We start from the raw sequence: 21,544 nt of genomic DNA, 5'->3' as shown, positions 1-21,544 counted from the left end.
TTTAAGTGTTGTCTTACATTTCTATACTTCACAAGTACCTCACTTGCTCCTTCCTGTCTATATCTGCTATGCATCTTCATTTTTTTTTTATTAACCAGGGCCTCAATACCTCTCGAAAACTAAAGTTCCCTAAATCTGTTATCCTTGCCTTTTATTTTGACAGGAACATACATATCTGTACTCTTAAAATTTAACTTTTGAAGGCCTCCCACTTACCGGGTACATCTTTGCCAGAAAACAATCCTCCCCAATCCACACTTGCAAGATCCTTTCTGATACCATCAAAGTTGGCCTTTTTCCAATTTAGAATCCCAACCCAAGGACAAAACCTACAATTCTCAATAACTATCTTTAAACTAAAGGCACCATAATCTCTAGATGCGAAGTGTTCCCCTTTCCGAACTCCCTATTTTATTCCCTAATAGGAGGTCTAGTGTCTCTAGTTAGGACTTCGATGTACTGATTAAGGAAACTTTCCTGAATACATTTGACAAATTGCATACCATCCAGCCCTCTGGGAGTATGGGAGTCCCAGTTAATATGTAGAAAAATAATATCACCTACTATCACAACCTTGTGTTTCTTGCAACAGTCTGCGATCTCTCTATATATTGATTCCTCTAAATCCTGCAGACCATTGGGTGGTCTAGAAGGGGACGTAGGTGAGAAGAAGTAAAAGGTCAGAGTGGGGAATATTCACTCAAAGGAGAAATTGATATTCATACCATCAGGTTAGAGGCTACCCAGACGGAATATAAGGTGTTACTCCTCCACCCTGAGGGTGACCTCCTCTTGGCACAAGAAGAGGCCATGGATCGACACTGCGGAATGGGAATGGGAATCAGAATTAAAATGTGTGGCCTCTGGGAAGTCTTGCTTGTGGACGGTGGTGCAGAGGTGCTCATCGAAGCTGTCCCCCAGTTTATGATGGGTCTCACCAACGCAGAGGAGGCTGCATCAGGAGCACTAGACACAATAAACGACTCCAGCAGCTTTGCAGGTGAAATGTTGCCTCACCTGGAAGGACTGCTTGGGGCTTTGAATGGTGGTATGGGCAGGTGTAGCACTTAGACCGCTTGCAGGGATAAGTGCCTGGAGGGAGATTAGTGGGGAGGGACAGATGGACAAGGAAATCGCAGAGGGAGCAATCTCTGCAGAAAACAGGCCGGGAGGGGGTTGGTGGGGTGATAAAAAAAAGGTATGTGCAGTGGTCCATTTGGAGATGGCAGGAGAACGTGTTGGATGTGGAGGCTCGTGGGGCGATAGGTAAGGACAAGTGAGACTCTATTACTATTTAGATGGCAGGAAGACAAGTGAGTGAAGATGTACAAGAAATGGAGGAAATGCGGGGGAGAACAGCATCAATAGTAGATGGAGGGAAACCCCTTTCTTTAAAGAAGAGGACAGCTCTGATGTCCTGGAATGGAAAGCGGCATTCTCAGAACAGCTGCGGCACAGGCGGTAAAAACTGAGAAAGGGGAGAAGCATTTTTACATGAGATAGGGTGGCAAGTGGTATAGTCCAGATAACCATGGGAATCAGCAGGCTTATAAAAGATGTCACTTCACAGTTTATCTCTAGAGATGAAGACAGGGAGATCAAGAAAGGGGAGAAAGGTGTCAAGAGACAGTCCAAGTGAATTTAAGGGCAAGGTGGAAGTTAGACACAAAATTCACAAAATTGACGAGCTCAGCATGGATGCATGAAGCAGCACCAATGCAGTTGTCAATGTAGCAGAGAAAAAGTTGTGCAGTGTAACCGGGAAGGCTTTAAACATAGACTTCTACATAGCTGATGAAGAGGCAGGCATAGCTTGGACCTATGCGAGTGCCCATGGTTACAACTCGGGCTTGAAGAAAGCAGGAGCAGCTGAAGGAAAAATTGTTATGGACAAGGACCAGTTCTGCCAGATGGAGGAGGGTGGTGGTGGAGGGGGATTGGCTAGTTCTTCTGTCAAGCAGAGAGCTTTGAGGTCCTCCTGATTAAGGGGTAATAACTGTTCCTGAAACTGGTGGTGTGGGTCCTGAGGCTCCTTCACTTTCTTCTTGATGGCAGTAGCAAGAAGAGAGCAGGGCCTGGATGGTGGGGGTCCTTTGCAATGTATGCTCCTTTCCTGCGACAGTGTTCCGTGTGGCTGAGCTCAGGGGTTGGGGGGGGGGGGGGTGAATGGGGAAAAGGACTGATGGACTGCAGCATATCCACTACTTTTTGTAGGATTTTTCTGTTCAAGGGCAACCGGTTAATATACTCTTCACCACACATCTGTAGAAGTTTGTCAAAGTTTTATACATCATGCCGAATCTTTACAAACTTCTAAGGAAGTAGAAGTGCTTCTGTGCTCTCTTAGTAATGGCATTTACATGCTGGATCCAGAACAGATCCTCTGAAATGATAACGCTGAGGAATTTAAAGTTGCTGACCCTCTCCACCTCTGATCCACCAATGAGGACTGGCTCATGGACCTCTGGGTTCCTCCTCCTGAAGTCAATAATCAATTCCTTGGTCTTGCTGACATTTAGTGAGAGGTTGTTGTTATAGCACCACTCAGTGAGATTTTTAATATTCCCTCCTATACGATAAATCATCACCACTTTTGATTTGACCTACAACGTGCTGTCAGCAAACTTGGATATGGTGTTGGAGCTGTGCTTAGCCTCACAGTTATAAGTGTAAAATGAGTAGAGCAGGGGACTAAGCACATATCATTCTGGTGCTCCTGGGAGATGGAAATCATGGAGGAGATGTTTTCACTAATCCAAACTGACTGGGGCCTGCAAGTGAGGAAACTGAGGATCCAATTGCACAAGGTGGTGTTGAGGCCAAGGTCTTGAAGCTTACTGATTAGTTTTGAAGGGATGATATCGTTGAATGCAGAGTGAAGTGCATCCAGATGCTCCAGGGTTGAGTGAATAGCCAATGAAGTAGCATCTGCTACAGATCTGTTGTGCCAGTAGGCAAATTGGAATGGATCCAAGTCGTTTCTCAGGCAGGATTTGATATGTTTCATCACTAACCTCTCAAAGGACTTCATCATAGTGGATGTAAATGGCTACAGTGTTATAATTCCACATGTTGATTCATGCCCTGTGCTCATTCTCCTTTTCTACAAAACTCCTTGCATGGAAATAGATAGAACTCAGATTATTAGTTCCACCACGCTCAGTCTTTCAATTCCTGACTATATGTAAGGCTTAACAATATCTTTCTCCACAATCACTGCACTATCTGCTCTGGTGCTCTTGTTCCCATGCCCCCGTGTTAACCACACAACCGCCATCACCAATACTCAGCCCGATCCCTTCCTGGGAGCACATTCCACCAGCCTGCTGCTGATTGCCTCTCAGCAACAGGGCAGGTTAACTTCCCTGAGACCTCAAAAGGTAGTCCACCATGCCTATCATTTTACTTTGCTGTCTGATGGCCACTAACTCCTCAAGGGGACGTGCGCACACCAACCCCTTCACGGCAAATGGAACATTAATGAATGAGGGAGTGCGTGGGGTGCTACTAATAGGCCAGGCCAAAAATTTGAGGCAGAGTCAGGAGTTGTGGAATCCACAATGTCTACAAGATAATTTACACAGGGCCTTATTTGTATTGCAAAGACAAAAACTTATTCTAGTGTACCAATGGTGGCTCACCACAACCTGTGACAGGCTGACTGGCTAGATAGAGATCATATCATTCCTGATACCGACCTCACAGTTGACACAGTTGCATCTTCCCTTTGTCATTTTACCAGCAACATAGCAAGTTATTTTCCAAGTAACTGATGTCAAGGGCAACCTTCAACACAAGCAAAGAAAATGGACACTGGCCACAGTCCTTGCTGCAACTCATGAGATAACATCCACTCCCAAACAAAATCCAAGGCTACATTCATGGTGTCAAGTATGTAGCCTGTCAACTTAAGTGTTGTAACTCGGTCTGCAAACATTCAAGGAAGGAATCCAGTGAAGTTGGAAAGACAAGGAATTCCAAGCATCTAATACTAGAATCCAATTAGCATAGTGCTGTTTGGAACATTGTGCAAAGTCATTTGAACTCTTTCCACTATGCTCTCTGCCATGCACAGAATCTCCAAACCAAAGCTATTCACAATGTCCATCTAAGCAGTCATAACTCCAAGAATAAATATTAGTTAATTGGATATGCAAGGAAGCTATGCATATCTGCAGCTCTTTTACCTGGGGACAGGTGACAATGGCGGTGAGGAGGAAGATGGAAAAGCAAAGGAGTCAGATGATCCAACTAAATCAGGCATTCCTGGCGACGTTCCCACCGTTTCTGTGATTACAAGCTCTGGGTCCAGGATGAAGAGTTCATCTTGGGAAATGTCAGTCACATAGTGCAAGTGCTCCTGAAAGAGCATGCAGGAAAACTAGTCATTCAAGGTCACAACTATGCATATAAATCAAATAAAATTAAGCTTCTCATTTACATAACTCTTTTATAAAATGCAGGGATTGCAAAGGGTCCACGTGCTTTACAGCCAATGGTACTTCTGCAGTTTCGCCTCTGTTACAATAGAAGAAACCTAATAATGAAGTCCACAGGCAGCAATGGTACTTAATATTTTAGACTAGAAGTAACTGAGAGGTTAATGTAGACCTCATACATAGGGAAAACATTCCCTGTTCTCAGAATCATACAGCATATAAACAAGACTTTCAACCAACAGTGTCCATATCAATTATCAAGTCCAGAGTTACACTAACCCTATCTTGACTCATTTTATTACTTCCCCCTGGGTCCCCTCCTCCTTCCCTTTCTCCTATAGTCTACTCTCCTCTCCTATCAAATTCCTTCTTTTCCTGCCCTTAACATTTCCCACCCACCTGTCTTCTATCACCTTCCAGCTAGCCAACTCCCCCCTTCCCCCAACTTTTTATTCTGGTATCTTCCCCATTCCTTTCTAGTCCTGAAGAAGGGTCTCAGCCTGAAATATTGACTATTTATTCACTTCCAAAGATGTTGCCTGACCTACAGGGTTCCTCCAGCATCTTTGTGTGTGCTGCTTTGGATTTCCAGCATCTGCAGATTTTCTGTCTCATTTTGTTCTTGCCAAATTCCCATGTCTCTATCTAGATTCTACATTTCTGCCACTGATCTATACAGGTGAGAGTGAAGCCGAGGGGAGCAATTTACAGTGGCCAATTAACCTACGAAGCTGCACGTTTTTGGGGTTAGCAATACTCAGGGGAAGACATATGGTCACAGAGAGAACTGCAAATTCCATGCCACACAGGACAAAACCTAGGTCACCGGAGATGTGAAGCAATGGCTCTACCAGCTATGCTAACAAGAATGGTGCCCTGGCACCTTCTACATTCAAGAAATAATATAAATGTAGCTGTCTTTTCATACTGTACTGAAAGACCAGACTAGAAGTTTTGTTCAAATTTCTGGAAACTGGAGGTCACATGCTTCTGCCTCAGTAGTGAGGAAAATTGTCACAGAACTACGGGGGACCCTGATCACCAGTGTAGATAAACTCAGCTCTGTTCTTAGTCCCTGCAGATGCTAGCAGTTCCATACATTCTCAGAATGATGGGACATAGAAAGGAATCACTGTCAAAAATCTCTTCTGCACCTTCTTTATACATTTAACCTCTTTCCTTTGTATCAGTATTCCTTTCCTGTCAAAAATCTCATTTACTTTTCAGGTGGTGAATAACATTTTTATGGCTCTAGGACTCCAAGGTTTCCTTAGCTTGACACTAGATGACCACCCACTGTGCCTCATCTCCCCTCTCTTCTGAGGAAACCAGACCTTCCCCCAGTGTTCCAGTCATGTAATTCTGGAAATTCTGCATAAGAATATTTCCAGTTGTTGTGATATAACACTATTCTCTCCTTGTGGTATGGGTACCTTTTTCACTCTGACCTATATAACTAGACCACTGCAAGGAAGCAAGAGAAATTAATTTGATCCCAAAAATAGGGACTCTGCTGATGTAGGCACTTCTTTATCACAACAGAAAATGCTAGTCATACTCAACAGGTACAGCAACATCTAAGGAGATATAAAGAAAAGTTTCAAGTTCTTGAACCTTTTTCAGGCCCAAAAGATTAACTCACATTTTCCTCTCTCCACAGATATTGTCTGATCTGCTGAGTATTTTTTAAATTTCAGATTTCCAGCATCTGCATCTTGATTGTTATTTTTTTGCTTTTATCTTGTATTTATTCAGTGGGTAATAATGTTCAAAATAAAAACAGCAAATACTCAAAATCCTTAGAAAGGGAGCATTTGTAGAGCATTGGAAAATGATCCTGGTCAAAGACCTCATTTCATTCTTTTCTCGATTTAAGTGTGTTTGTACTTTATACCAAAAAGCTATAGTCTGGTACATTAACCAAAAGATGAGGAGTCTAGGAATTAACTGGGGAGAAAACATCTACTGGCCAATGGTATTCTGTGTAACTAACTCTTAGCTAACTAGTGAGGAAATTAATCAGACTCCGCAAATGGGTTAGCCATTAAATCATCGGAGGAAAGCCAGCTTGGGGCAGCACAGTAGCTGGTGGTTAGCACAACACTTTATAGTACCAGCGACCTGGGTTCAATCCTCGCTGCTGCCTGAAAGGAATTTGTACATTCTCCCCATGACTGGGTTTCCTTCAGATGCTCTGGTTTCTTCCCACAGTCCAAAGACATACCAGTCGGTAGGCTAATTGGTCATTGTAAATTGTTCTATGATTAGGCTGAGATTAAATCGGAAATTGTTGGGTGGTGCAGCTTGAAGAACTGGAAGGGCCAGTTCCGTAGTGTATCCCAATAAATAAATAAATGTATTAGTCATCATTTCGCATCCATTCTTACCTGCGCTCGATCTATTCTGTAAAACCGGTCGGCAGTAGTGGCTGAGAAAAAAAAACAAAGTCAAATAAAGGGTTAGGCTTCTATCAGACAATTCCTGTAGTATGTTGCATTCATGTCAATAAAAAGGAATTTGGTATTCTTTTCTGAAGAGCATCTTTTATCTAATCAAATACTTTTGGAATCTTTCATGGCCAGAAGTTGCCACGCGGCTTCGCTAATTGGCAAGTGACATTTTTGAAATGCTATTTTCAATGATTATGGCCAGAATCACTGAACACTCAATTCATCACCCCCTGCTGAATCAGGAATGATGACCTGGATGCACTGCTTGAAAGGATGGTGAAAGCAGATTCAACAATGGAATTAGATAAATACTTTAAAATCAATCATTTGCAGAAAACTATAATAAAGAAAAGGAGGAGTGAAATTAGTTCAAAGAACCTTTTAAACAGTCAGTACAAGTTGCATACTAGACAGGCATATGTAAACTTCATGCTACTCATTTATGAATATCTACTGGACAACCACTGAAGATGTACAGTTGATATCAAATGATAGTTCAAATAACTATTATGTAGGTCTGCCTGCTGTGATGGATTCCTATACACAATGAACTCCATATGCCTAACAATGATATCAAATATCCATACTGGGGAACGTGATGTTCCTGGCCACAATGTCTCAATTATGCAGATACAAAGCAACAAAATATTGGGTGACAAAGTTTAAAATAAATAAAATTTTGTGAACTTAGTACAAGGTCATTAGATGTTTGTTAAATTTCTCAGAACAGCATTAATACATCTCCAATTTTCTGCCTCAGACATAAAATCCACTTTAGATACAAAGTAGGTGTGTGTGTGTGTGGTGTACATGCATATATAATGCACAAAGTGTGCAAATGAACAAGAAATATATATTCAATAATCTTCCATTGTCTTAGATTTTTAGTGTTAGTGCTGGGAATTGACATCGAGATAAAAGATGATTCTGGATGACAGAATAACCATGAGGGCTAACAAGCCCACTCCCGCTTCTATTCCTCATATTCTTCTCAACAGGTAGCATGTGCTGGGAAACCGATGCTGCAGGATTACGGTCTCATTCTCACCTGTGATTTCATTCATTAGAGCTAACTGTTGGGAATACAGGAGGGGCAAATTCAATTTTATCTTCGAACAAATATTTTAATAAAAATCACAACAATCAACTCTTTTTCAGTCTGACTACATTTGTAAAATAATTTTGGATGATCTGTGTTATGTAAGACCACACTGCTGCCATCCCTGAAGTTGAAATAGTACATGTGCAATATAATACACACAAGGTGGAAATGTGCAGTGAAGTAAAGCAGTCAATGGTATTTATCAGCACAGATATCCTATGGGTATGGTGATGGCACAGCAGTAAAAGTTAGTAATTCAGAGATGCAAGTTCAAATCCCACCATAGCAACTATGAAATTTAAATTCAGTTAATAATCAGTGCTTGTTTTAAAATTAGCATAAAACCGTCACATCATTGTAAACTTCCAATTGTTTCTCTAAATTGGGAAAGATATTCCATAGATTATTCAAGCAATAACCTCTCATAATCATGGTCACAGAAATGGACCTTACAAAGAACACACTAGATTTCTCCATCAGAATCCCATGACCTGGAGAGGCTACAAATGCAAGACAGGATGGCATGCATGATAAACAGCCAAAACCAGTTTAAAAAAAGAATGGACAGAGCACACAATCAATGGATCAGATCAAAGACCAGAAGACCTGTTGTGAATGCTAGTAGATATTTAAACAGCCAACTGGAGAAGGAATTTCAAGTACATTCTGTCATTGATGGTGACAAGGTCAAAACCTTTGTAACCATGATCAACTAGAAGTGCTGGGTGGATGATTCATCTAGACTTTCTTCTTGGGTCTCCACCATCACAGAAGCAGTCTTCAGTCAATTTAATTCATTACACATCTGAGTCAGAAAGAGATGAGAGCACTAGGTGCAGCAATGAGTGTAGGATCAGAAAATATGCCCGCTATAATTCTGAAGACCTACACCCCAGAACTAACCTGCCTCTGTCCACCACCGTTACAACACTGCCATCCACCTAACAACCTGAGGAACTACCCAGGTATGCTCTGTGAACAAAATGCTGAACAAATCCTACCTGGCTTCAACAAAGTAACAGAAAGTATTGGCAATAGTGCTATTGAGAAGTACTTATGAATAAATTGCATTTCTCAGGACTGTGCAACTTCACTGCCTTAGTCCAAACGTGGACTAAGGAGCTGAATTCCAAAGGTGAGGCAGGAGCAATCACCTTGACTTGAAAGCAGCATTTGGCTAGGTTTGGTGTCAAGGTACTTTGGCAACAAGGAGAAACTCTCTAATCGTCAGAAGCACACTTTACTCAAAGCAAGATAGTTATCATTGGTGAAGGTTAATCATCTGAGCTGAGACCTCACTGCAGGAGTTCCTCAGCAGTGTCCAAAGCCCAAACACGTTAAATGCGAGATCATAAATGGATATTTTGCATCTGTATCTACTCAGGAGATGGACACACAGTCTGCAGAGTCAGGCAGTGAGGTCATTGTTTTATACAGAATACAGAGCAAGATGTGTTTGCTGTCTTGAGGCAACAAAGTGGATAAATGCCAGGGGCCTGAAAGATGGTGCCTTGGACCTTGTGGGAGGCTAGCAGGGAAATTGCAGAGGCCCTAGGAACAGAATTTAAAACATCCTTAACAACAGGCAAGCTGCTGGAGAATTAGTGGATAGCTAATGTTGTTCCATTGTTTAAGAAAGGCTCTGTGAATAAGCTGAGAAATTATAGGCCAGTGAGTCTGATATCAGTAGTGAGTAAGTTATTGGAAGGTGCTCTAAGGAACCGGATATATAAGTACTTGGATAGACAGGGACCCATTAGGGATAGTCAACGTGGCTTTGAGCGTGGTTGGTTGTGTCTAACCAATCTCACAGAGTTTTTTGACAAAGTTACCAGGGAAGTTGATGAAGACAAGGCAAAGGATGTTGTCTACATGAATTTTAGCAAGGACTTTACAAGCTTCCACATGGGAGGTTGATCAAGAAGGTTCAGTCGTTTGGCATTCAAGATGAGGTAGTAAATTGCATTAGATATTGACTTCGGAGGAGAAGCCAGAGAGTCAGAGAGTGATGGTAGATAGAAGCCCTTCTGATTGGAGGCCTGTGACCAGTGGAGTACTGCAGCGATCCCTCCAACGGGATCCCACTACCAAGCACATCTTTCCCTCCCCCCCCCATCCCTTTCTGCTTTCCGCAGGGATCGCTCCCTACACGAATCCCTTGTCCCTTTGTCCCCCCACCATCCCTTCCCACCGACCTCCCTCCCGGCACTTGTCCTTGTAAGCAGAACATGTGCTACACCTGCCCTTACACTTCCTCTCTCACCACCATTCAGGGGGGCCCCAGACAGTCCTTCCAGGTGAGGCGACACTTCACCTATGAGTCGGCTGGTGTGATATACTGAGTCCGGTGCTCCTGGTGTGACCTTCTATATATTGGTGAGACCTGACACAGGCTGGGAGACCATTTCGCTGAACACCTACGCTCTGTCCGCCAGAGAAAGCAGGATCTCTCAGTGGCCCCACATTTTAATTCGACATCCCATTCCCATTTTGATATGTCTATCCATGGCCTCCTCTACTGTCAAGGTGAAGCCATACTCATGTTGGAGGAACAACACCTTATATTCTGTCTGGGTAGCCTCATGGGATGGCATGAACATTGATTTCTCTAACTTCCGTTAATGCCCTTCCTCCTCTTCCTACCCCATCCCTTATTATTTATCTATTACCCCCTTTTTTTTTCTCTCTTTGTCCCTCTCACAATCACTCCTTGCCTGCCCTCCATCTTCCACTGGGCTCCCCTCCCACTTTCTTTCTCCCTAGGCCTCCCATCCCATGATCCTCCACCTTCTCCAGCCTTGTATCCCTTTTGCCAATCAACTTTCCAGCTCTTAGCTTCATCCCTCCCCCTCCTGTCTTCTCCTATCATTTTGGATCTCCCTCTCCCCCTCCCACTTTCAAATCTCTTACTATCTCTTCTTTCAATTAGTTCTGACAAAGGTCTCGGCCCAAAACGTCAACTGTACCTTTTCCTATAGGTGCTGCCTGGCCTGCTGCATTCCACCAGCAGTTTGTGTGTGTTGCTTGAATTTCCAGCAGATTTTCTCGTGTTTGAGTAAACAAAAGGTTGTAATTTAATGTCTGAAATGAGATAAATGTCTGCAAAGCACCCAATCTTGGCCAAATTCATTGATCAATTATTCACTTTCTGTATCTGTTACTGTATACAAAGCTGAGGCTGTTGTAAAGAAATCACTGTGCTCTGCTACATTTAATCACGTTGTAATAGCTCTTCTCTGCAGCAGGGCGAACTATTTGAGAGTTACAACTGGTAATAAAACAGCCTTAAGAGATCATCAAGGAATATAAATCTGCTGTTTGTGCCTTCCAAAGCACTGGCTTCTCTCGGACTCCAGGCTGACTTTTCTAGTCTATTAAACCAGACCTTTTATTGATGTAAGATGCCAGGGCTGATAGCCAATGCTGTAAATTAAAAGACTGAACAAGCTGAGGTTTGTGATGACAATAAGCCTGTGGAAACCAGTACCTTGGCAAACAATGTAAAGAAACTGTGTAGTGGGTGAAGATAATTAGTGGGGCGCAATACTGCTTCTGATAAAACACACACAGTTGCAGACCGCTGTAACTTTCTGAAATACAGCATGGTTCATTCGCAGCGTCATGAAATCCCTCCTACCCCTGATGTTCAATGGCACCATTGCTGAATCACCCGCCATCTACATCCTGAGAAGTCATCATTGACCAGAATCTCAACTGGACCAGAAACATAATCACGAGGAATTCTGCAGATGCTGGAAATTCAAGCAACACACATTAAAGTTGCTGGTGAACGCAGCAGGCCAGGCAGCATCTCTGGGAAGAGGTACAGTCAACGTTTTGGGCTGAGACCCTTCATCAGGACTAACTGAAAGAAGAGCTAGTAAGCTACATAATGCTCTAACTACAAGAACAGAAGACTGCCTGGGACCTTGCTGCATGCAACTCATACCCCGACATTCCAAAGCTTTTCCACCACCTGTGTGGCTCAAATCAGAATGAACCAGTTCCCAAAAATATATGAAAAACTCAATTATCATCCAGTGCCCCCAAGCAGCAGTGCATACCATCTATGAAAGGCACGGTGATTTCTCACCCAGGCTACCAGGACAGTACCTCTCAAAAACACACCTTCTCCAAGGAGCGAGGCAACAGATGCACTGGAACACCACCTGGAGATTAGAACTCAGATATGACGACTTGGAAATACATAATCTTGTTTTAAAGCACTGCTGTATATAATTCCTGGAATTTTGTACACAACCGCATTATTAGAGTACCTTCAAGTCCTGTACCTTTCCCCTGCAGTGGTAAAGGTGGCCTACACTATCTCTCGGGATAATTAGGTATGTGGAATAAATAAATGCCTCCCTAGTGTCATCAGTAAAAAAAAGCCCATTTAAATTTCCTACCCCGACCAGCCAGTTTTGGTTTGGTACAGGACTGACCGAGGACATTATCTTCTAACACACAGTGTTGGAGGTGCATTCCATCAAAAGAGAAGTTAAGCAGAAATCACGTTGCCTACTAGAGGGTCATAAAGGATCCCATTCATCTCTTTGAAGGAAAGCAGGGGCACTCCCCTGGGTGTCTTGGCCACTATCTACCCCTCACCATTGTGATTCAAGCAGAATACTTAATTGCTTATCTTAATACTTTGCGAGATACATCTCGTGATTACTTTGGCAAACTACACTTTCTGCTTTGGGACCAAGACAAAATACCAGATGTGCGGATATGAAGTATTTCTTTTAGAGGAGAATGTGAAGAACAAAGCAAATTTGAAATGAATGACCAAGCATAATAATGTGTCAAATGGCATTTGAAAATTAAAAAGCGAGAACTGCAACTTCTAATTTAAGATTATATTGTAAAGCAAACCTATCACTTTCACTTAATAGCAGTGTACAGTAGAGGAAGGGACATATTTTCAGAACTCAAGCCAAGGAAAACAAGGGCAAAAGCTTTAAAACAGTTGCAAAGAAAGAAAATGCTTCAAATGGCTAGCACATTGCCCTTATTTAAAAATCGCTTCATTCATTCTTCCTAAATTGGTAACATTGCTCTGGATTTCTGCATTTTTAAGGGAACTGTACAATGATCATTGTTCTTGGATAAATAAGCTTTTGTCAAGAAAAAATAATTATAGGCTGCATTAATTCTAAATTTACACAGTCTTTCAGCAGGACCCAAAAACACAATCCTAACAAACTATCATAACTGCTCTAAAATTCAGATGTTGTTTCTTTAAGTCTTACATTTTGAATTCTATTTTTTTCTGCCAGAGTGATAGTTTACATTTTGAATATTTGACAAGTATAAAAACTATGGACTTCTTTAAAAAAATTGCTGTCATCATGAATGCTCGTAAACATTTGCCTTTCAGCTTGGGTTGTGTAGAAATGAGTTGCAGACATTGGGTTTTTATACCTTATCTACTCTTAACTTATCAAGTCTGTGCTGACCATTTACACTAATACTACACAATCACATGTGAATCTCACACTGTCCGAGTCAGGTCAAATTTAGTTTATTGTCAATGCACACAAGTACAGGGACAATGAAAAACTTACACACAGCAGCATCACCACAGGCACGCAAGTACAGACAGTATACAGAATATAAAGTTATAGATAAATTATTCGCAAATTTTACAATGAGCCAAGAGGAAAAAGAACTCTGCAAAAATAAGTCCTTGATTCAAAACAAAAAGGACACAATCAGAGACAGGTATCAAGAGGTATCCCTAAGAGATCCATTGCTGCTAAGGTGAGGGTTGTGCAGGTTCATTCAAGAACGTGACGGATGCAGAAAAGTAGCTGTTCCTGGACCCAACAAGTAGCAGTGAGAAGAGGTCAAAACCCAGGGGTGACCCATCATCATCCTCCAGATTCTACCAGATTGGTCAATTGACATTGTTAGGATGTGGAAGGAAAAGTGAAGCATTCAGAGGAAACCCAAATGCTCAGAGACAGAACATGTGCAATCTACACACACAGCACTGGAGGCTAGGATTGATCTATGTTTCAAAGCCTATAAGGCAGCGGCTCAGTTGCACCACCACGATCTTGCTTCAAAATCACTTGAAAGGGTGCATTGGATATGTTGGTGTTGCAAAAGGCTCTCCATAAATGGCATAAAATCAGAATCTGATGATCTTTCAAGCATCATAATTACCACAGCTCAGAGAGAGAGGGAGAAGGGAGGGAGGAGGGGGAAGGCCAGGGGGAAGAGCAGGGAGAGGGGGAGGGCTGAGTGAAAACCAGAGGGCAAGAAAAGAGCCAAGGAAAAAGTGGCAGGCTTCTTCAAGGAAGAACGCCACAGAAGTTGCAGGTGCTAGAAATGTGAAGTAAGAACAGAAAATGCTGGAAATACTCAGCAGATATTGTTGTGTTTATAGAAAGAGAAACAAAGTTAATATTCAGGATGAAGACCTTTCATTAAACCTGAAATGTTAATGCAGTTCACCTTTCCACAGATACCAATTGAGCGGACAAAGGGATCTTAAGGGTAAGATTTACAGTACAGTGCAAAAGTCTTAGACACCCTAACTATATACGTGCCAAGACTTAGGCTCAGTACTGTATAATAAAACTTTTCTAAAACAAGAGGGGCCTTTGGCTATTCAAAAGACTGTGTCTCTGTTAGTAAAAAAAAAGCTTTTCCTGCTGTCGGTAAGTCTACAGAAAGCTCTTTTACACAATTAATCAATTACAACAGTTGAGCTGGAGAAATTTTGGAAATGCACTCTATTTCCTTCAAATATATAATTTACGTTGCACTTCACATTCCTCAAGAAGGTAATTTCCTTCTTTAGGTGCCAACCCTAGCACAGTGATAACACTTACCCTTTCAAATAAGCTTTCACCACCCCCCCCCCCCCCCCACTCCAATAGTCCGGCTGCATTACTTGGGTTAATATGTCATTGTCAGAACAAGAGAGCACGGCATTATCAAGATACCTTTATCCATCAAGAAATGCATCAGAGGCGCTGATCTATTGGTAAATCCCATCCAATAATTACCCTTAATCAATGTTGCTAATTCTGATGCTTGTAGCTACTTATTTTATTGCTCTGTGCATGCACAAACTTTTAATGCTGATTCTGTTTGATTTCTTCAGTTCAAAAGTATGACACTGGTTGTTAGCAGGGAGATATATTGTGAGCTATGTAATTTACAATAGAGGATCTATCTTCCTTTCCTTTCTTCTTTCTTTGTTACCTTCTCTTTCAACAAAGGCAGGGCAGTCTGCTGAATGGCTTTCAACAGTAAACAATGCAGGAATGAGGGAATGAGTCATAAGAATGTAATGGATTTACTTCTCAGGGCTTTTTACAACAGTTCACCATCATCTCCATCTAAAGTACATTTAGGATGCAAATGATAAAATCTCTGTGGTTTATAGTCAATCAGTTAATGATTAAAGTTGGAGCAAATAAACCATATCCTTTCCCCTCCTCCATTAAACTCGAGACATAAATCATCAGATTTCTTTTATTGTCAGAAGTTACATGTCTAGGTAGACTTTGCTTTGCAGGTATTACAATCATATCCATTCGAAATTTGTAAGGTTATGTTCTCTATAAAGTTTCCAACCAAGAGTACACAAGTTATGGAAGACTGTGATTGATAATTTTTGTCACTAACGCTACAATGGAATAAGAAAGGAAAGTTTTGGCCTTCAGTTCAAACATGATATTAAGGCATTGCAAGCAGTTACAAATTATACCTGCTCCTAATTCTTCATCTTTTCCCTACAGGAAATACCACACCACTAAATGAATTGCAGCCTTACAGGTCCAGTGACCCAGGTTCAATTCTGGTTTCAAGTGCTGTCTTTGTGGAGTTCACACACTGTCACTGCAGTTTCTCGCAGATGCATCGTTTTTTTGTTTCTCACATCCGAAAGACAAAGACTGGTAGGCGAGTGGTAGAATGTAGGGGGAGTTGATGGGATTGTGGATGCAGCTGGAACAGGAATAGTGGAACAGGAGCAGGCTAATATTTATGAGTGCTTGATGGTCAGTGTACACTTGACTGGCCAAAGGGCCTGTCTCTGTACTTTATCACAATGACAAAATATTAAACGAAATGTCAACTTCATGGTGTGGATTTTGTCCCAAGTGTTCACATCTGACATTGAACGTAGAACAATACAGTACCTTTCAAGCAAAGTTAGGAATCAAAAGGTTCAGCATGGTGTGACTAGCGTCTTGAGCTGCCTATACTTAAATACAAGTAGTACTGCAGGAAAAGCAGATAATCGTGCTGAAGATGAGGTAGCTGGTTTACAAACAATGGCAATGTGTAGTGAAGAGAGGGTGTTGATAGGGCAAAATTGCAGTCCACAGGATGAGTTACAACTTAAAATGTGGACAAAGTGAAAAGAGGATACCAAAAGCTTCTTCAGATATGTAAACTGTAAAAGAGAGGTGAGAGTGGATATCGGACCACTGGAAAAAAATGCTGGAAAGGTAGTACTGGGGGACAAGGAAATGGTGGATGGACTGAATAAGAATTTTGCATCAGTCTTCACTGCAGAAGACACTAGCAATATTGTGAAAATTCCAGGTGTCAGGGGTCATGAAGTGTGTGAAGTTACCATTACTAGGGAGAAGGTTCTTGGGAAACTGAAAGGACTGAAGGTTGATAAGTCACCTGGACCAGGATGGGTGTACATCACAGGGTTCGGAAGAGCTGACTGAAGAGATTGTGGAGGCATTAGTAACGATCTTTTAAGAAACATTAGATTTCGGAATGGTTCCAAAAGACTGGAAAACTGCAAGTGTCACTCCAGGCTTCAAGAAGGGAGAGAGGCAGAGAAAAAAGAAATTATAGGCCAGTTAGTCTGACCTCAGTGGCTGGGAAGATCTTGGAGCTGATTGTTAAGAGTTTGGTTTTGGGGTACATGGAGGCACATGATAAAATAGGCTGTAGTCAGCAGTTCCCTCAAGGAAAATCTTGCTTGACAAATCTGTTGGAATTCCTTGAAGTATTACCAAGCAGGATTGACAAAGGAGAATCGGTTGATGTTGTGTATTTGGATTTTCAGAAGGCCTTTAGCAATATGCCGCACGACGCTGTTTAACAAGCCACGAGCCCATGGTTTTACAGTAAAGATTCTAGCATCGATAAAGCAGTGGCTAACTGGCAGGAGTCAAAGAGTGGGAATAAAGAGAAAGACTTCTGGTTGGCTGCCGGTGATTAATGGTGTTCCACAGGGGTCTGTGTTGGGACCGATTCTTTTTCCGTTATATATTAATAATTTGATGATGTAATTGATGGCTTTGTTGCAAAATTTGCAGACAATATGAAGATAGGTGGAGGGGCAGGTAGTTTTGAGGAAGTACAGAGGCTACAAAAGGACAGATTAAGAGAATGGGAAAAGATGTGGCAGATGAAATACTGTGTTGGAAGTGTATGGTCATGCACATTGGTAGAAGAAATGAAAGAGAAATGTAGAGAATGTACAAAAAAAAACTGAGGTGCAAAAGGACTTGGGAGTCCTTGTGCAGGGTTCCAGAAAGGTTAATTTGTAAGATGAGTCTGTGGTGAGGAAGGCAAATGCAATACTAGCATTCATTTCAAGAGGATTAGAATATAAAAACATGGATATATTGTTGAGACTTTATAAAGTACTGGTGAGGCCTCACTTGAAGTATTGTGAGCAGGTTTGGGCCTCTTATTTTAGAAACAATGTGCAAAAACTGAAGTGGTTTCAAAGGAGGTTCACGAAAATGATTCCAGGTTTGAATGGCTTGTCATATGAAGAGCGTTTGATGGCTTTGGGCCTGTATTCACTGGAATTCAGAAAAATGAGGTGTGACTTCATCGAAACCTATCAAATGGTGAAAGGCTTTGATAGAGTGGATGTGGAGAGGATGTTTCCTATGGTGGGAGAGTCTAAGACCAGAGGACACAGCCCCAGAATAGAAGGGCTTCCTTTTAGAATGGAGATGAGGAGGAACTTCTTTAGCCTGAGAGTGGTGAATCTGTGGAATTCATTGCCACAAGCAGCTGTGGAGGCCAAGTCTGCATGTTTATTTAAGGCAAAAGTTGATAGATTCTTGATTGGTCAGGGAATGAAGGGATACGAGGAAAAGGCAGGAGACTGGATAAAATGGTGGAGCAGACTTGATGGGCCAAATGGCCTAATTCTGTTCCTACATCTTATGGTCATTTTATTCTGGCACCTTCCCCCTTCCTTTCCAGTCCTACAGAAGGGTCTCAGCCTGAAATGTCAACTGTTCGTTTATTTCCATAGATCCTGCGTGACCTGCTTAGCTCCTCCAGCATTTTGTGTATGTTGCTTTGGATTTCCAGCATTTGACTTGGCCTTTTAACAGTCTGACAACAAATCTCACAGATTCACCACTCTCTGGCTGAAGAAATTCCTCCTCATTTCTAGTCTAAAGGGAAGTCCTTCTATTCTAAGGCTGTGCCCGCTGGTCCTAGACACCCACATTATTGGAAACATCCTCTTCATGTCCATATATCTAGGCCTTTCAATATTTTATAGGTTTCAATGAAATCCCCCTCATTCTTCTAAACTCAGCAAGTACAGGCTTAGAGCCAAACGCTTCTTATATAGTAACCCTTTCACTCCCGGGATCATTCTCAGAACCCTCCTCTGAACCCTTTCCGATGCCAGCATATCCTTTCTTAGACTGCAGTCTGACCAATGCCTTATTTATTTACAGATACAGTGAAGAATAGGACCATCTGGCCCTTTGATCTGCACTGCCCAGCAACCTGCTAATTTTTGCCTAGGCTAATCACGGGACAATTCACAATGACTAATTAACTTACTAACTGATATATCTTTAGACTGTGAGATGAAACTGGAGCACCCGGAGGAATCCCATGCGCACACAGGAAGGAAGGTAAAATCTTGCTTACAGAGGATACTGGAATTGAACTTCAATGCCCTGAGCTGTAATAGTGCCATGCTAACTTCTACACTACTGTGGCACCCCTTATAAAGCCTCAGCATTACATCCTTGCTTTTAATTCTAGAAATGAATACAAAATTCCTTACTACCAACTCAAACTGCAAGTTAAACTTCAGGGAATCCTGCATGAAGACTCCCAAGTCCCTTTGCACTTCCGATTTCTCAATTCACTCCCATTTATACATCAGTTTACGACGTTATTCCTACTACCAAAGTGCATATTCTTCCCTACACTGGATTCCAACTTTGTTGTCCATTCTCCTAATCTGTCCAAGTCCTTCTGCAGCCTCCCTGCTTTCTCAACACTACCTGCCCTTCCATCCGTGTTTGTATCATCCGCAAACTTGGCCACAAAGCCATCAATTCCGTTATCTAGATCATTAACATATAATGTGTAAAGTAGCGGACCCAACACCAATGCCTGCAGAACAGATCCAGGTTTCTGATCACTTTCACACTTGCATTTTGTCAGTAATAGTGACATACTCACTTCTGCTCCTGACTCTCTCTAGTTTCTGGCATGCAGCTAGTATCCTCCACAGTGAAGACTGATGCAAAATACTCATTTAGTTTATCTGCCATATCTTTGTCCCCCCCCCCCCCCAAAAAAAAGCCTCTTCAGCAGTCCTGTGTCCACACTTGTCTCTCTTCTACTCTTTATATATCTGAAGAAACAACTTTTGGTATACTCATTTATATTATTGGCTAGATTACTTTCTTTTCATGTTATATGTCAACAATTTGGAGAATGGAAGGAATCTGATGATATTTTGAGGTGTGCCTAAGGCTGTGGTCACAATTACTGTCAAGCAGAATGTACAGAAACATGAATGTTTTTCTTGTAAAAGTTGCGTATCTGGCGTTATGTGCCTGTGATGTTGTTGCAAATAAGTTTTTTTTCATTGCACTTGTGCATACATATACGTGCCTAAATTACTTTGATCTTTGAAGACCATCTGCTGAGTAACAGAAAGCGATCTTGGTGACATTCTATTTGTAAATCTGTCAACTGAGCTGTTTACACAGCAGTGGGTATTGCCAGAGACTGTTTATGTCCCAAGATCTATCCATATGGACTGTGTTACAGTTAATGCCTCAAAATGAAAGAACTATGCAAACACCTTGCACTAAGCAGGAGGAAGTCTCTCTGATAGTCAACACAACATGAATGTTGGGTGTGCGGAACCCCTTGAGTCAAGAAGGGATCAGGTTCTGATAGAGGTCCCAGAGATCTAAGTGAGTTGCAGTCTACAACGGTCTGAAGCTTGGGGAAGTTAACAATGGTGCAAATTTATGCGCCCACCTCTTCCTTAAAGATAACAGAGAGCGAGTCAAACTCCCTGTGCAGAGAGGGCCTCAGTTGTCAGCTTCTGAGGCAATCTTTCTGAAATAAGGCTAACAAGCTTCTTCTCCAGTGCGTTGGTTCTCAGGGATCTTATGAGGCTAGTGCTGGATGCGCAAACCCTATCATAAGTGAGCTTAGGGTGTGAATGGTTGAGTACTTTGGGCGACACTGCATTCTTCCTGCCATATACGCCAGGCTGCTTTCTGCTCCCACTAAATGGGCTAAACACAGAATGCAGGATCTGATTATGAAATTTGGTGTTGGACATATGAATGATGAGGCTTGCTTGTTGGTGCTGACTGACATAATTAGTCCATCAGTGAAGGGGTTGCTTACCTGGGAAAGGACCCTGACATTGGTTCATTTATCCCACTGGTGAATTTGAAAGTTTGTGTGGAGACAATATTAGTAGAATCTCTCTAATATTTTAAAGCTCCTGCTGTGGTAGCCTATGACTCAGAGATATGCACAGGGCAAATGTCACTGCTAGCTGGTGGATTATGGGATGTATTCCAGATCTGAGGAATTGATCTTCAAAGCAACACACAAAGAAATGGGGGAGGAACTCAGCAGGCCAGGCAGCATTTTAAAAAAAAGGCATAAATTGTCAATTTTTATAGTCAAGGCTCTTCATCAGGACTGGAAAGTAAGGGGGAAGAAGCCAGAATGATCTTGATTTTCAAACATTCTTTACCTCAGGCAACCAACTGCTGCTCTAGTTAAAGTGATGATCTGTCAATTCCATTATTAATAATACGTTAACTGAGAGCTGCCACCCAAGAAATGGGAAACAGGCCAGGTTTTCCCATTTTTCTTTACAACATGGTGAGACTTTTGTTTACCAGATGCTTAGCATAAAGCTCTTCCTTCCATCTAAATCAATGAATGAGTAAACAATAACTAGAAGCTTGGCTGGCAAGCAATGCCCTCAGCAGTAACTCTGTGGCCTTGAATTGTGCCAACTCTCTGAGTTGAAATCACTAGCATCAGCTCCCGTAATTGCTGTTCAGTAAGAGGAAGTTAGGAGACAAGTGACTGAAGATCAAGAGATTCAGGGATCCACAATCTATTTTCAACATCCTGTTTTTATTTTTGATTTTCAGTATCTACAGATGGTTTCTTTTACCAGCATACATCTAGTACATTTTTGTTGACTTTTTTCCTCCCTTCTCACCTTTCATCATCTATTTACATCCCCTTACATGTGATGCAGGTAATCAGCAAACATTCACCGCCTTGTCTGAGCAACCACATGC

At 41.9% G+C, this 21,544-nt stretch overlaps 1 protein-coding gene across 5 annotated transcripts in view; it reads right to left on the bottom strand.

Annotated features, from left to right (window-relative positions):
• Positions 1 to 21,544, bottom strand: part of dgkza (diacylglycerol kinase, zeta a) — a 480,046-nt gene that overhangs the window by 140,056 nt on the left and 318,446 nt on the right. For all 5 annotated transcript variants that reach the window (XM_072272235.1, XM_072272236.1, XM_072272233.1 and 2 more), the window contains 2 exons: positions 6,827 to 6,867; positions 4,188 to 4,360 (listed from right to left, as the gene is read on the bottom strand). In XM_072272235.1, coding sequence (XP_072128336.1) covers positions 4,188 to 4,360; positions 6,827 to 6,867 — 214 coding nt within the window. The remainder of the gene's footprint in view (positions 1 to 4,187; positions 4,361 to 6,826; positions 6,868 to 21,544) is intronic.

This window comes from Mobula birostris, chromosome 11 (genome assembly GCF_030028105.1).
Source record: "Mobula birostris isolate sMobBir1 chromosome 11, sMobBir1.hap1, whole genome shotgun sequence".
Classification (NCBI taxonomy): domain Eukaryota; kingdom Metazoa; phylum Chordata; class Chondrichthyes; order Myliobatiformes; family Myliobatidae; genus Mobula; species Mobula birostris.
The sequence above is the reverse complement of the archived record's forward strand: the minus strand, read 5'-3'. Positions and strand labels throughout refer to the sequence as shown.